At 35.1% G+C, this 17223-nt stretch overlaps 1 protein-coding gene across 1 annotated transcript in view; it reads left to right on the top strand.

Annotated features, from left to right (window-relative positions):
• LOC148956583 (ferric reductase 1-like) overlaps nucleotides 1-17223 on the top strand; it is a 137548-nt gene that overhangs the window by 85233 nt on the left and 35092 nt on the right. The window contains exon 5 of the mRNA XM_089091289.1: nucleotides 11684-11916. Coding sequence (XP_088947415.1) covers nucleotides 11684-11916 — 233 coding nt within the window. The remainder of the gene's footprint in view (nucleotides 1-11683; nucleotides 11917-17223) is intronic.

The following is a 17223-nucleotide window of genomic DNA, read 5'->3' as shown; positions in this document are numbered from 1 at the left end:
TTTTAAGATAAACTAAGGTAATCAAGTTGAAACTTTTGGGGAGTATTGAAAGCATATTGAAGTTAATCAAAAGATGTTACTTGCAATCAAGTGGTCAAAAGAGTGTATCTGCGATATATTGGTAACGGCTAAAGATACAAATTGACACTCCCAGTTAGAGTTGAGGGTAAATTTGAGCAAGGTCGAAAATACTGTGTATTTATGTTGTATTTATGTTGTCAAAGAACATATCTGTATTTTTTGTGAAACATTGAGCTTTCAGGTGAAAATGTTGTCGGCAAGTTTGAACTGATCTCTCAAAATTAGATTTTTGTAATAAGCCTTGACGTTTCAGTTTCATGTTTGTGATTTTCGACAAGGTTAAGATATTTTTGGTGTGACATATTGCTGGTTATACGGTATTAGTAGTAATAGGGGCAATACTCTGGGAGATACATCGTATGAAGCGACCAGAACACGTTATATTTGACTAAAATGGTATACTATTCGGAACTTGCAGCCTGAGGGACTACACCATGTCAATAGATACTGATGGCACATAATTTAATGCAAGAACTATGCAATGAATATACCTTTTGCAACCTGTTTTTATGTAGGTCCATGACCCAAATAATGGTGTTCGTCCAGTATAGCAAAAAGTTAAAGTGGTCCGAAGGATCTTAAATCAGTACATGAATATCCAGATAAAACCATATGACAATAACAAGAATGAATTTTTTTTGAATTGAGTGAAACCTGTAAAGGGTTAAAATCTTAATCGCTTACCAACTAAAAGGTAAGTCGAGGGATTGCTGGCTCACACGCCACAATACATAAATGACAGAATAGGATTAGCATATATTCATCCTTCACAACTCGATTGATTCGATTTACCTAGCTTCAATTCTTTGCTATGTTCGCTAAAATACATAACTACCAAGTAAAGAGTGCAATTAATATAAAATATCGTTTAGTATTGAAGTTTGCTTAAAACTGAAACTAATAAAGTCGTTGGTGGCGAGAAAAGAATTTTAATATAGAAATCCAGAATAATACTTGACGACGCCCATAGTGAGTATACTATTGTAGCTACTGCAAATTCTTCTTACAAAAAGTCATACATATTTTAGGCAATGATACGGCAGTCAGTATTCATCCATGTCCCAACATCCGAGAGCCCCACTACCCTTTCAGCAAACCTTATGACCCCTCCCCTATTTTTCTACAATTTTTTGAAGTTTTTTTTAACTTTTTTTAACTTTTATTTTATTTTTTTCTACATAAAAATTTGTTCAACTTTTTTTCACATGTCTCAGAATGACATGAAATATACTTCAAACAAAAAAAATCACATTTAATATTTTCGAAAGACAAAATGAGAATGATATAGATATGTTAGTCGTGACTTTTACTATAAGAAAAATAATGTTTGTTGTAACACCTTTTTTTGGACTGAATTTTTTTTTGACGGAAAATTTTTCAACTTTTTTTTATTTGTCTTTACCAATGGTACTCTATGGCTGCTCATAGACATTACACGGTACTCTATACCAGTGGTACCCCATGGATAGTCATCGACCTCACCTACTTCATTGTATGATTTAAATCAGTATTTTTCGTACATTGAAAGGATAAACACATCAATTTGTTTAAAAAAAGTGAAGATGAATTATTCGAAGAAAGCGTGTTCATATGATAAAGTCATCGTTGCGTTGAATGCTGACAAAGACAAATATTTTAGCTACGATGCAAGCACTAGTGGTAACACTATTGGAAACGTATATTTGCGTTGTCATGACATTGAGAGTTTAGATTTCTTTGGGGTACCGAGGAGATTCAACACTGTTGATGGTGGGTATGCTAAAGTATCATTTCCAAAGATGACAGTGCTCAAAGAGAATGCAAACATAAAATAAATTGTCGATGAAGGGGGGACAACTTCTTGCTACGGTTAGCGGTAACACGTTACCTGTTGGTATCCTATCACTTTCGTTCTGATATTATCATTCTAAAGAAGACAAGAGGAAGACAGGCATACTCCTGCACTAATATCATAAACCTTATCTTGTCTACGTGCCAGAACTGTTATATATGTAAACATAATGTGGTAATAGACAGTAAAATCACAGGAAAAACAAAGAAGACATTGGCAGACAATATCACTAATGAATATAAAGATAAATCCATGGAAAATAAAGTGCATGTAAACATTATTGATACCATTGATCATGTACCAACAGATGTAGTCAGTGAACTCAATAATGTCAAAGACGAAATGCATATTGAACCTGCAGGTGACACCAAAATAAAAATTGTGAATGACTCAAAAAAGATTAACATTTATTCTACTGATTACGGACTAAGAGAAGAGAATAACTACACTATCAAGAGAAATTATGATGAATTGTCTTATGGAACAGATTTAAAATGTTCAAAGTTGTTCAAGGATATTCGTAATGTATAATATTCTATGTAACATATTTTTATATTAATAATCTACATATCGTTATTTCTACAAAAGTATTTTATGCATTACTTTGTTGATTTTACATCATTTCACAGTATCAAGAAACTATTCAAATGTTTCAGAACCTATGCTTTTGCAGTTTTATATAACTAAAATCTTCCATTATCAATTAATACAGTTTTTTTTAGCATCTAAAGGATTTTACAGCATTTCACAGAATCAAGAAACTATTCAAATGTTTCAGAACCTATGCTTTTGCAGTTTGCATGTAACGAAAATATTCCGTTATCAATTATTACAGATATTTTTTAGCATCAAAAGGATTTTACAACATTTCACAGAATGAAGAAACTATTCAAAGGTTTTAGAATCTAAGCTTTTGCAGTTTGTATCTAACTAAATATTACATTATCAATTACTAAAGGTGTTTATTTTAGCATCAAAAGGATCTTACAAAATGTCACAGAATCAAGAAACTATTTAAATGTTTCAACATCTATGCTTTTGAAGTTTGCGTTTAACTAAAATCTTCCATTAACATTTAATACAGGTATTTGTTAACATCAAAAGGATTTTTAAACATTTCACAGAATCAAGAAACTATTCAAATGTTTCAGAATCTGATTTTACAGTTTGCATGTAACTAAAATCTTCCTTTATCAATTAATACACGTATTTTTAGCATCAAAAAGATTTTACAACATTTCACAGAATCACGAAACTATTGAGATGTTTCAGAATCTATGCATTACAGTTTGCATGTAACTAAAATCCTCCAATAACAATTAACACAGGTATTTTTTAGCATCAAAAGGATTTTACAACATTTCTTAGAATCAAAAAACTATTCAAATGTTTCAGAATCTATCCACATAAATTTGAAGTGTTTGGACTTTCGTGTCTTGTATGTACAGTAAATGGAATTCCATTCTACAATTTATCCTTCATAAATCCCACAAGACCTTATATGAATTGACAGTGCAATCCCTAGATCGAGATTCGCAATTATTAGACAATGGCACAACCGAAGAAATATTTGCAAAAACTCATGGTATCATTCTTTTGGATTTGTCCGGTATTCAAGATATGACTATTGTCCGGACGGGTTCTGTACCTTTAGTTGTACCTTTGCCGAGTCATTGGAGGAAAGTATTGCATTAATATCGCTATATCAATTTGAAACCAATCGGGAAATTATGCCTTATGGCAGTTTTCTATTAGACCTGGCACCATGAACACGATTCAAATAATCAATGTAAACAATTTGGATCCTTAAATATCCAAACACAAATGCTACTGCATACTGTCGAATTTTCTTGAGCATATTCAACGTGTTAACAATGCCCTTATCATTGTTAACAGTAGCCCATCAACTGTAAAAATTGGCTATGCATCCTTCAAATAAGAAAAAATTTTGAAATTTTTGATCCTCTCTGCCTACCGTATACGTTCTACACGCCTCACATTAAATTTTTTTTAATCAATTTGGAAAGTCTATTATTCAGAATCGCAAGTGGGTACAATATGTATCTACCAAAAGTGGTGGTTTTTATGAACTATTATATTTTATTTTTTGATTTCGCAGACACACTTACAGTCAGTTTCTCAATGTTTATTGTAACAGCCCGCGACTGAACGACTTTCTAGTTGTAAATAGTCTTTCATACCTCTATAAAGTAAATTTCGGTGCCCTTAGAGTGAAATGCTTTAAAAATGTATGTAAATTTGTTTATTTATAAAATTTGTATGTACAAAACACTGTGTCCTCTTATATTCCTTGTTCAACGTATAGGTAGTCATCAAAAACGGTATGCGACAGCAGCTCTTCAGGATTTAACTTGTCTTTCTCTTGGCACGCAGAGTATGGGTCATATTTTCTACAATGTAATATAATTTCATTTCTATTAAATCTCTTTGTAAAGTCAATAATACTATTCTCATTCATAGTATAAAATTCACATGATTGAATTGACTTACTTGAAGCTATGTCACACACGAAATTCTTATATGAAGAATAACTTTCTGTAACAGCCCAGTAAAAGTCTCTAGGTTTATAATCTTAGTAGCCGGTATATTCACAGCGATGCCGTAAAAACCAGAATCTTTTATTATTCTAGCAATCAAAGTGTAGACCAAGTACTTTTTCCAAAAAATTTGAAGCCACGACGATACCAGACTCTTAAAAATATACTGAACTCATGTTTAGGATTTTTCGCATTCACGCCAGGGTAAGTATTTCCCATTGATCACATTTGTCATACTGACAATTGGAGCATAGGAAACCTCTAGTATGAGAGTCACAAATCTCTTCAAGACAGAAATTACAGTCTTTATTTTGCACTGCATGTCCTCTATGCAATTTACATATATTTCATAATTTACACTTTTCATTATAGTCATCAGCAATGGTACAATTCCCACAAGATGACCAGCTGAAAAATATATAAAAGCATAATGGGTATTTTTACCATGTTTTTCGATGTACTTAACATTTTTCGATGTTGACTGTCTCACCACCAAAAAGAAACTGACTGGCTATCAATAAAATGAATGTCTTCTAGGAGGAGGAGTGACATCACAAAACTTGTTTAGACACGATTTCTTGTTGAATTACAAAATGGCCATCTAAGTAGTGGTTAAAAGCAAAATGACAATATCATTTTATTTTGTCTCAATTAATATATCTATAAATTGAGTATAAGCATCCGGGCCACGACGTAAAAATTTCATGCAATAGTCAAAAGATTGGGAATCAATTCCCCTGATATCGTTAAGCATTTCTAGAGAAAATATTTTCCTTTTAAGAGATGACTCTAGAAAATCATCATCTAAAATCAACCACTTTTCCAATTTTACTATATTCCGTAAGATTTTTGGTTCTCAAATCCAGTCATCTTTAATCCAGATATTTTCACTACCAATTATAGACTAAGAATCCCACTAGTAACAAACTTAATCTCTTTTTATAGATTGTTCTCTTCGAAATATTATACTAACGCATGTAATATATCTTGTAATCTCTGTATATGCATTAAATAAACTTTAGCCACAAAACATAACTGTTCTTCCGACTCGAATTTGCTTAATGGTATAATATATCCCGCAAACATCTTGTCCAGTTCTAGGGTTAGTCGGCAACCCCTTGGTAATTTTCAGTGCTACTTTAGGTACTCTAGGTTCTATTTCGCTATTGCTAGCGCTTTCAATTTCTAATAGTGTATAAGCATCCATTGGAATATCTCTCATGCTCAAACACTGAACTCTTTTCTAATACTGAAACAAGATTGCGTCATAGATATTACACCTGGTCAAAGAAACAGGGATGTGTTTTGTGATGTGAGACCAGCTGGCTCCCAGGGAATTGCCAAACACTTACATCTCTTAGAAAACAACCCTATGACGTCACACCTGCGTCTTCCCCTGAGGGGATCGCCGTTAAACTTTCTTCGTCATTTTAAGTTATTAAAGAAAGAAAATTTTGGTGGGTATGGGCCCGGTGGATCCTTAAATTCCCCCACTACTTCAAAGTGGCTGCGGCATTGTTACCGAATTCCAGTGGCATGGCAAAGAAGACCTTTGGAAAGCAGGGGAAATGCACAGTGCCATAACACCGGTCTTAACCGCCTATCTTCTCCTCTTCAAGAGCTCACTGAAAACGACTTTGCACAGTTTGTAAAGTTCATTGTGCTTGTATTTGACAGATACAGTGGGAAAGAGTCGGTAAACAAGTTGAGGATGTATCTGATCGAAAAAAAAGGATCATCTATGGAAAGACTTCCGCCAACCCAGGATGCGCTGAACCTGCCCATTCGGCACACTTACATTTAAGCCCAGGAAAGTCCAGTTTTCATCTTGCCATTATTCCCGAAAAGAACCCCAGCAATTACGGCTGGGAAAAGACTAGCAATGGGCTTTGGGCTCCCCGGTGGTCAACCCTGCCCCAAGCTTCTGTCACCTGTCAAGAGCTTATACGATGCAGTTTCAAAAAGCAATGTTCTGGGCGCTGCAACTGCAAGAGCGGTTCACTTGAGTGCACCTAGTTTTTTTCTTGCCACGGGTCCTGCCAAGTATAATAAATTTTTATGTATTATGTAATTTTGATGTCCCTTTTAAAGCTTAAGACTAACTTAGATTCTCGGTTACTCAACATGTGATCTGATACCATCATAAAACAGTCGACTGAACTGATTATTATGGGAGATTTCAATATAAACTTGATGGATATAAAGTCTTCTGTATCTTTGGATTTTCTGTCGTCCATGCTTGCCGCAGGTACTTTACCTCTGTATGTATCCCATCTTGCATAACAGAGAGTACGTCATCTCTGATAGACAATATTTTCTGTACGGCTACCTTGATTCAAAATTGTGTTTTAGTGAGCGACATTTCCGATCATTTCCCTGTTTACTCTCGATACTGTTTTAATAAACTGGCTATTGAGAGGACTTGTGAGTCTGGTAAGAGGCCTTTTAGGTTTGGTGAAGTGGAATTGATGCTTCTTAGGTCAAGATTGGCAGGAATATCTTGGGGTGGTTTTGAGAGTGATTCTGACTTTTGTAATTTATTTGATACTTTTTATGAGTCTATTAAAGATGCTGTTCTTAATATTTGTTCTGTTTCTCCTTCTAATCGTAAGTCTAAGAATACTTTTCCTCTAAATCCTTGGATGACCCCTGGTCTGCTTAAGAGTTGTAGGAGAAAAAATAATCTCTGGAGGGCCTTTAAGTCTGCTAGCCCTTCAATGAAAGATATCTGCTTTCAGCGATTTAAAATTTATAGGAATATTTATAATTCTGTTTGTCGAAAGGCCAAGTCCCAGTATTATTTTAATTGTTTTTCAGATTGTGGTAAAGATATACGAAAAACTTGGCAGGTTATAAATTCTGTGCTTAGGCCCTCTTTTCATTCTCCTTCAGCCCCTTCTTTTTTGGATCTTGATGGAAAAATCATCGAAGGTGAACTGAATATTCAAGATGCATTTACTTCATATTTTGCGAATATTGGTAAAAGGACCGCTTCGGCTGTTGGTTCTTCTCCGTCAGGATTCAACTTCAGGTCTTATCTTGGGCCACCTTGTATGAAGTCAATGTTTTTGGAACCAGCGACGGAGAAAGAAATTTCTAAAATTGTTTGGGATTGAAAAATTGTTCGTCGTCTGGCCCTGATAATATTCCTACTAAAGTAATTAAGTTCATACTTCCTTCCATTATTTATCCCTTAACAAAACTTATTAACCTCTCCTTTTAGCATGGTATTTTTCCGAGTAGTCTCAAGCGTGATCGAGTCATCATATTATATAAGGGGGGGGACACGAAATGATCCAGCCAACTATCGGCCAATTTCTTTGTTGTCTGTACTTAGCAAAATATTTGAGAAGGCGATGCTTTCTCGTCTTAATCATTTTCTTACTTTTAAAGATTTTTTTCACGATTTTCAATTTGGTTTTCGAGCAAATCATTCGACTGAGCATGCTTGTGCGGTTTTACTGAATTATCTTCACTTTGCCCTAGACTCCCTTTTTATTCTTGCTGCTTTGTTTCTGAATGTTCGTAAATCCTTTGATTCTTTAACCCACAGTGTTCTGCTATTTAAACTTTCTCATGTTGGCGTAAGAGGTAGTGCATTTTTTGGTTCAAGTCTCTCATGTCTGGTAAAATAATTTCTGTTGATCCATTTTTTAGCTCACCATCAAGTGTTGACCAGGGGGTCCCTCAAGGGTCAGTTTTAGGGCCGGTACTGTTTTTAATTTACATACATGACCTAATTTTTTCAGTTAGAAATAAAAATTCTCTTTATTGCTGTCGTCTATGTCATCCAACAGTCTCCCTACCCATAATTATAGTTTGCATACCTCGGATTCTCTTGTCAATTTTGCCGATGATACCACCCTTATTACTTCTGGGAGAACAGAGGATGAGGCTCGTACAAAGTTAGTGGACCTCTTTGAGAGAGTTTCAATTTGGTTTGATGCTAACTTTCTTGCCTTAAATGTTTCTAAAACTAGTTTTTTAGTTTTTTCTCGCATATCCCAGGCTTGCCCTCAATTATCTGAAATTCATATATCCAAAGGCTTTATTAGTAGACCAAAGGATGGCCATGTCCGTTTCCTAAGTATCCTCCTAGATGAAAATTTATCTTTCAAACACCATATTGATTTGATTAAAATGAAGGTATGCAGAAACCTCGGTATTCTAAGAAAACTAAAGCATATCTTTCCAGGACGAATTCTAAGAATCCTATTTCATAGCTTAATTCATTCTTATGTTCCCTATTGTTCAGTCATATGGATGTATACTTTCCCTTCTTTTCTCAAACCGCTTACGAATATTTGTGATAAAGCTATAAATCTTATCCAGGATGTAGATCGTTCGGCAACTAAACCGTTACTTGATATTAAAAAACTTTATATTCTTTCCTGTGCGTCTTTTGCTTTTCTTCAGCTCCAAGGTGATATTCCTGGGTCCCTTAGGCTCACGTCTTCTTTTGTATCTGATCGGTTAAATTATCAACTCCGTAGTTCTCTAAATATCCAAATTCCCCATACACCAACAATAAGATCCGATTTTAATCCTCTTGTTGCGTGTCATTTGACATGGAACACCCTTCCCGATTCGGCTCGAGAATGCAACTCGTTTGGCACCTTCAAAAGACTAGTAAAAAAATATTTGTTTTCATGTGATTAATTTTCTTTACTTTTTCCTGCTGCCAATAGTTTTTTCATTTTTTTTTATTTATTTTTTTTTTAGATGTTGTGATTCACTGTAGTTTGATAAAGTTTATTTAGTGAACCGTCCTTGTTTTGTTTTGTTTTTTTTTTTTTTGTTGTTTTTTTTTTTTTTTATGAAGCAAATGCTTCACATGTTAAAAGTTAAAATGCTTATGTTTATATGTTTAATTATTAATGTTATGTCTATGTTGTTTAAATCTTAAGCGTTTAAATGTTTAATGTTTATTTGATATTTTCATAATCCCCATCCTACAGGCCATGGAGCCTTTGTGGGGATTTGTAGATTGTTATGTAATTATTTTACTGATATATGGAAAATAAACCTATCTATCTATCTATCTATCTATCTATCTATATCTCAGTCAAGAACCATATTATGTGGTAATTATTGCCTCATTTTGTATTCTATTCTCCAATAACAACGACAATCAAGACAAGTTAGCTAAAGGAGCAAAAGGAGATGGCGTTATTGGTTGCACATCTCCAAAAAAGCGCCATGTAGGTCTCTATGTGTGTTCAAAATCCTTCATTTTCTTCGTGTCATTAAGCGTAGTGGGCTCTGCTGGACGCTCTAAATCGCACTTCGAATTGCATGTTCGATGTCATTTTCAATTATCGCTTGTTTTAGGAAACTAATGTTTGGTAAATTTTTCTATTCTCAAACTTGAAGTGGGCATTAAGACATTTCAGTACCGGACTCTGGTTTACAGATTCACTTTCTTTTCAATACCACTCGACTCTCGGCATTTCAAACCGTGTTTCTACCAAATCAGAACTTTTTGTAACAAGCAGATGAGTTTGGCGCTTTTTTGCGCACTTTTGCGCTAAAAGAGCGATTGCAAAGAAGCTATATGGCATTTGCTCGACTTTCTGCCTGTGACTATTGGGTTCCCCAAACTTTGTACCGCATTGCCACTTTATCCGGAGTGTCTTTAAATTTCCCATCTGTTTTGCGCTTTTTGCGCACTGTTGAATGCGCATATTTGCGCTTTGACGGGCAGGCTAGAGCTGTTGCTTGTAATATTCAGACTTTTAGTACTCTAAACTATGTTTTTGCCTGTTTTGGTATTACATGGGATAGGCGCTCCTATTTTGCGCTTCACTCACTTTTTTAGCACTCTATTGCGCGCTTCAGAGCGATCCTTTATTTTTTATACAGCCACCATTGCAATCGCCATATCTTAAAATGTATATTCTGAAGTTTTGATTATTCTGCAGAGATGCTGGTAAACTTGCGCATTTTTAGCACTTCAGGCTCTCGTAAAGGTGCTATAGAGCGCCCGCTCGACGTACTTCCTGTCACCATTAGATTCCCCATGCTTTAATCTGTATTTCAGCCAATGTTCGTGCTTTTTGCCAGAAAAAGAGGAATTTGTTAAAATTTAGGGAATAGGGAATGTTGGTTTTTATTTTCAATGAAAACATCGAGGTTTTCAGGTTGATTCGAGACGAACAATTTTGACTGGAATTGTATGCAAAAGGGGGGGGGTGGAGGCTGAATTTGCTTGGACTCAAAGACGAACAAGTGACTTCAGCGTAACAGACTTTCCTGCTTAGAGCCTCAGGCAGACTACCGTGTTCTAAGATTGACACATGACCGACAAGTCCCCTGGACTCACAGGCAAAAAGGGAGACCTATAGTTTTCCAAGTGTTTTGGTAAACGGCATGGGCAAACGGCTGGAGCAGCTATGATCCTCCAATTAGAGAAATACTTGTGTTTTAGCTTTTGGAGAGGCGCGCCCGCCTAAAGTCTCAGACAGGTTGACCAAATTTTAGAATTGACAAATGACCGTTAAGTTGCCTTGAATTGCAGGCAAACAAGCGTCCAGTCCAAAGCCTGACAGGGCTCTCCCGCCTGCCTAGAGGGTTGGGCCATGTTTAGCACCCAATTCATAAGCTCAGACAGTTGCGCTAGCAAAAAATTAATTAAATATTGGGTTGACCGAATTGTCGCCTGGATTTGAAAGCCACTAAGTGTTCATATCCAAATAGAGGGCCCAACCTGCCAAAAGGTGAAGCGAGTGACCCAATTCACAAGCTCAGACAGTTGCGCTAACAAAAAATTAATTGAATATTGGTATGTTACAAAATATAGAGCGCGCTGTGGAGGATCATTGGTGGAAGGGGTGGGGGTTTTCGGGCTCCTAAGAGACACATCTGCATGTGGTCAGAAGTAATATATCCACGTATTTTATGGGTTAAATTCAGCAAAAGACTGCCAAGACTACAATTTAAGAGTTTCATTTACAAACAAGACTATCGTCATATACATAACAGCAGTAAGGGACACAGAAGGCATACAAAGGGAGGCTTGCCTCACCTCTAACCAAAGAAAAATAAATTTTTTATTCCATGTTGGATATTTGAAAGACCTGGGTGTCATTGATTTTTTTTCAAATCTCTAGATTTTTTCCTATGGGGAAATATTTACCATCATCTTTTTTTTAGTAATCTTTCAGAATGCCATCATAATACAAAAATAAATAAATGAACTCACTTTTTTTTGTAGAGAGAATTAAATATCATACAATGAAATGGGCTACACCTTCTTTTGTAAGTTTTACAACGATATCCAAAGAAAGGTCACTGTTCTATGGAAAGAGATATGACCTACGGTCTGCTCACGCTGTTTTCATGACGATTGCCTGGATTGGGCTGGTTTCCATTGGCATTTTGCTACCTCGATATCATAAAGATTCATGGCCTGGAAGAAGTATAGCTGATAAGGATATTTGGCTCTTTGTAAGTTTAATTTTATTATGCCTGTCTTATGCTAAAATCCATAAATGAATTGTCGAAGCGTTTTCTCTTGAATTAAAGACCAAAGTTGAAACCTAGACCGAACACAAATTATTACAGCGGCGATTACGCAAGATGGGTCTATAGAACCTATTCAAATTAACTGACTTGTGGTGTTTACCAATTTTCGTAGAATCCTCAAAACTAGTACTCTTCTGAACTGGAAACTTAAAGCTTACCCCCTGGAAAACTAAATGTTTTCATAGGTCCAGAAATCCTTATGAGTAACCTGCAGAAAATAAAAAACTAATTAATAAATACCTCGATAGTCTTTCGCAGATCATTATTTGGATTTATTTTAGTGTGCATAAACATGTACAAAAAAATTCGAACAAGCCTAGTTTTCAATACTGGGCAAGTTTTAGAATTCTTTACTGTGCTAGTGTTGTAGATATATCGTGAGTAATCTCCCAAGCATTAATTATAGCTAATTGTTTCAAGTTCTATCAACTGTTCTTTAGTCTAATTCCGCAAGAGGTTATTTTTTCTTTAGAATTGATCTTCTTGTTTTTATTTTTTCAGATATATACAGTAAACTTTGCTTAACTTAGAAAAAAGAGTCTTTGAAATAAAAGATCATTGTTTAAGTTGGAAGATGAAAAGATAGAAGTCAATCTGATTTTTTTTTTCTTGTAGTAACAGATTCAATATAGTTTTCCATCCCACCTCCCTAAGCTTTCCCAATAGATATGTGGAATTTTTCCTCACAAAAAAAGATTCCGAGGGATACGTTGTCACAAATATTTTTGATATAAATACTGCATATAAAATGATCAATTATCTTAAGGAAAACGTGGATAAAAGTGATATTTATTATTCTTGGCAATTTATTTTTCAAAATGCGTTTATCGTTTTTCTTACTAAAGGGGTTGAAGGGGGTTCACAAAATGAAATAAAATGGTTCTCCGATGCAGCATGATATTTTTTATTACTTGAAAATGGCTTTATCTGCTGTTGATCAACAGTATCGCTAGTCACTGCAGCACTCATGCTAAGGTCAGATGAGGATTAAGAATGAAGACAGAACACACTGCAGCATTCATGTAATATTATAAGGCTTGATCCACACATCTAGAAAAGTTTTTTAAGATTCTATTATCTTACATCATGCAAAACAGTTGGCTGTCTCATAATTTGTGCTCTTCTGTATTTTGACTGCTTTTGGACAAAATTTGATGTTTTGTGGCACAAATTGGCGGAAAAAATTTCTATGCTATGGCACAATTACTTTGTCAATTAAAATGTTGTGATTTGCTTACAATTCGTTAAAAACCTTATTAATGGCAGAAGTGTTCATGCCATTATCAGCTGAAAATTTCTATATGAGGCGTGAGCAGTAGAAGGAGGTTTTTTACCACAGCCAGTACAAGATCATTGACCTCCAATGAATTAGAATACTGCCAGTACGAGATCACAGGTGTATGAATACGACCAGTACAAGATGACAGCCAATCAAAGGACTAGAATCCGTCTACGTACAAGACCACATCCTCTTTCTAGGCCAATCAACGGACAGAAATACTGGGATAACAAGGTGACATCAGAGCAGACTTCTGGAAAATTGATCTAATGAGCATTCTTATCAGGGATTTAGAAATACTGACGGGACAAGATATCTGTTGACACAATTTCTCAATGAGACATGCTTATAAATTTGGAAGGCTTCATAGGAGTTTAAATGTATCTGTGCACAGTTGCCAGCACATAGAAAACGTCAGAGATTAATTGACATTTTAGGGGATTTGAAAGTAGAAACAAATAAGGTAAGAAATCTCAGGGAATGCTAACTCTATTAAGAGATAAATATTATTTTTATTTTGGTGGTTCTCGACTGTGTTCTGTATAATACACAAGTACCATTTAAGCAGCGCTGTCAAGATAAAATATGCTTTAACATTCTAGTATACTAAAACGTTGATACTAATAGAGATGCAGATTCCAAGAAAGGAATTTTAATAAAGAAATTCAGAACAGTCCATGAAATCCTTAGAAATCAACTAGTGAGATGATTATAGGTTTGAACATCAAGGACCGCAACCATCAATGACCCTAGAAACCATGAACCTAAACCTCCAAGGGTGCCCTCTTTCCACACTCCTAGGGGCCCCTTCATCCAACTTTTTTTTGATACCACCTCCCAATTTTCAATATAGAGGCTCTATTAAGAGTTAAAAAGATATAAGAAAAAAGTTATCAGAACGTCATTTCTGACCTCATCTTTCGGGACTTAGACAAGCGGATGCTTTGAATATCGGATTACAATACTTTTTGCCTAAAATTATCAAATATGTCATTTAGAATGTTATCCTTTTTTTAAAAGGCCCCCCATGTCCTAAATGTTTCTTCATTATGACTTTTCTATTTACTAACCTTAGTGCATCAGCTATTCATGCAAACATCCACTAAAAAATCCATATTAAAATAAGTTATTGTCACTATAAAAATTAAGATACATTGAAACATCTATTTTCAAAGCACATTTTCGGATCGACTAAATTAAATATTTACTCGCTAGATACAGTTTGCGAACGTTCATAAAGCGTTGAATGGTTTATTACTCCTACGTGACGTGCTTGAGACACTGGAATTAAAAAATAAAAAAGCTTTTCAGCTAAAGTAGGGAACAAGTTTAAAATTTAAAATAAATATAATTACTCTCTATTTTCAAAAACTTCTGACTGTTTTTCAAATCATACCTGGACCTATCCAAAATATCATTTGATATATAGGCCTCTTAAAATCCTGATTAATTGCATTTAAAACATGTAATTAAATAACAACTGAAATGTTAGTCCTTTATCCACACTTGGAAAATTTTGAGGGTGTATTTATTGAATGTGTAGATAGTATTGTCACAAAACTGGATAATTATAATGAGAAGGGTAGCAACTCAGTGTTTTTTTTATTGAAAATTTAAATGTGAATATATGTAAATTTAAAAAGATTTTATTTTAAAAGGTAGGGAAAGGACTAAAGTTTAAAAATTTAGTTCAGATTTGGAAGGATTTTAGGATGTGCAACGAATCTGTTTCGAAACAGGCCAACAGTGTTTCATGTACGCATTTCTTATCGCAGGTTACCGATACCTACAAGATAATGCTACTAAGAAAAAGTTGGAATAATTGGCAGGTAAAGGTGGTGGGTGGGGGAGTTCCCTAAAGTAGATTTCAGTTGCTTAAAAGGTCAATTTTCAGTAACACTAAGAGGAATAGATGTTTTTGAACAGGCTAACGAAAATTGAAGGATAGGTGTTACAGTGTTCCAATATGAAACAGAATTTAAGGAGGGTTGCCGTAGTAATAAGAAGGGGGTAATATTTCCAGTGAGGGCTCCATCGATTGAATCAGTGAAGCACCGGGTATGGCATCTTTACACGCCTTATACAGAGCCTGATTCAATCGGATATTTTAATCAAATTACAGATATTAGTAGGGTTCTGAGGGAGGGAAAACCCATGGAGTACTTTACTATTGTCCAACATGTCTCTCCAGATTTCGTAGCGATTCTAAACTGAAGAATCAAATGAAACACTGTAAATGTCTGTGGAAACGGCTAGTGGTAATAAGGCAATTTTAAATTTTAGAAATTTCCATAATTCATTCTTGTAGAGTGATAAGATCAGCTTAGATTGTGAATCTAAAGTCACAGATGTGAACGATCCAAAAAATTCAAATTATATCAAAGAATATCAAGCCAAAGCAGTGTCTTACGCCCACGCTCAAAGGGACTCTAGTAATACTATACAAGTGTTAGATGTAGTTGAGACATTGGGCTGGGGAGGATTGTAAGTGCGAAACTTGACTAAACTTATTATAACAGTAAATAAGGCAATCTCAAGGTTGCGTCACACACATTATCCTATGATTCTATCACCAGAGAATCAATTGGCCATTGAAAATCAGAAAATATTTTGGGTTTGTAAGGGGAAATTTGAAGAGGTTAAGGGAAAAAGGGGGTAAGGCGAAAGGGGGTAAGGGAAAGGAGGTAAAGGGAAGGTACGACACCAAATCATTTATGGCAAGAAATTTCATCGGGACGGAGTAATGTAAACGTAAGCAAATAATATTTTATGCCTGTTTTTATACACAATTCCAATTATGATTTGAAATTTATTTTATCAGAATTGTCAAATATACAGAAAGGTGAAGTTGTAGATGGCGCACGGGTAGATGGTTCTTTTTTCTATAATATTTTACCCAAATCATCTGAGAAGTTGCTGCTCTTAGTATTCAAATGAAAAATACTAGATAATGGACGTACTTGGTTGAATAAAATCTGCTGTTCAGACTCTTATAGTCTTTTCCCAAATCCCTAAGCCAATTAATTCAAGTACAGAAAAGCAACAATTTTGATAATTTCCTTCTCCTTAAACAGTGCTTTCTAGATGATGAAATGTGTGATTCTTTAACGTGTAAAGGCATATACGCATATGATTACTATAACTCCATCTCGAGGCTAAGTGAGGAGAAACTCCCGCCCATTGAAGCGTTTTATAATTCACTTAATGATAGTCAATACAGCAATGCCAACTATGAAATTGCCAAGAGGGTTTTGGCCAAGGGAGGGTGTTACAAAAACTACTTGGCAAGTGATGTATTGAGACTATTGGACATTGTCTTTAAAAACACAGACAAAATCTAATTGCAACTTGGGTTAGATTTAGATTCTTATTTTTCAACTTCTCATCTGGTGATGGATTTAATTATAAAAATTAGAAAAGAAGAAATAGGTCTGATCACCGATGAGGATCAGTACTTATTTGTAGGAAGATAAATGAGGGCTTGCTACATTTTGACGGGAACCGTAACATGAAAACTGATTCAACTGGACATAACTCTGTCGACGGTGTAAATTCCGATGCCCGGTCCGAATAGACCTGTGACCAAGGATTTTTTTAGTCCATGCCACTTATCTTTTGTATAGGATAAGGGTATGCACTGAACACCTTAAATGCAAAAGCTAAGTGCCGATCTTGATCCAAAACAGAATATAGTTGTTCATCATTTGCTATTGTGATGGATAGTAGTCAAGGGATTCAGCGTCACAGAGATACATAAAGCCCTTCAATTTGACCAAAAACCATATTTAAAAACTTTTATTGAAAATTCTGTCAGTAAACGTTCACAGGTGAATCCGAAGGTAAAAAAAAGAAATCTATAAGCTGATTTTAAATTCAGCCTTCGGTAAAATGTGTGAAAGCTTACGAAACAGGAGTCGATGTGACGTTGTAACGAATTCAAAAGAACGTGC

The sequence above is a fragment of the Artemia sp. Qi Xiang Cuo genome, chromosome 1 (genome assembly GCF_049724085.1).
Source record: "Artemia sp. Qi Xiang Cuo chromosome 1, ASM4972408v1, whole genome shotgun sequence".
NCBI classification, from domain to species: domain Eukaryota; kingdom Metazoa; phylum Arthropoda; class Branchiopoda; order Anostraca; family Artemiidae; genus Artemia; species Artemia sp. Qi Xiang Cuo.
The sequence above is the reverse complement of the archived record's forward strand: the minus strand, read 5'-3'. Positions and strand labels throughout refer to the sequence as shown.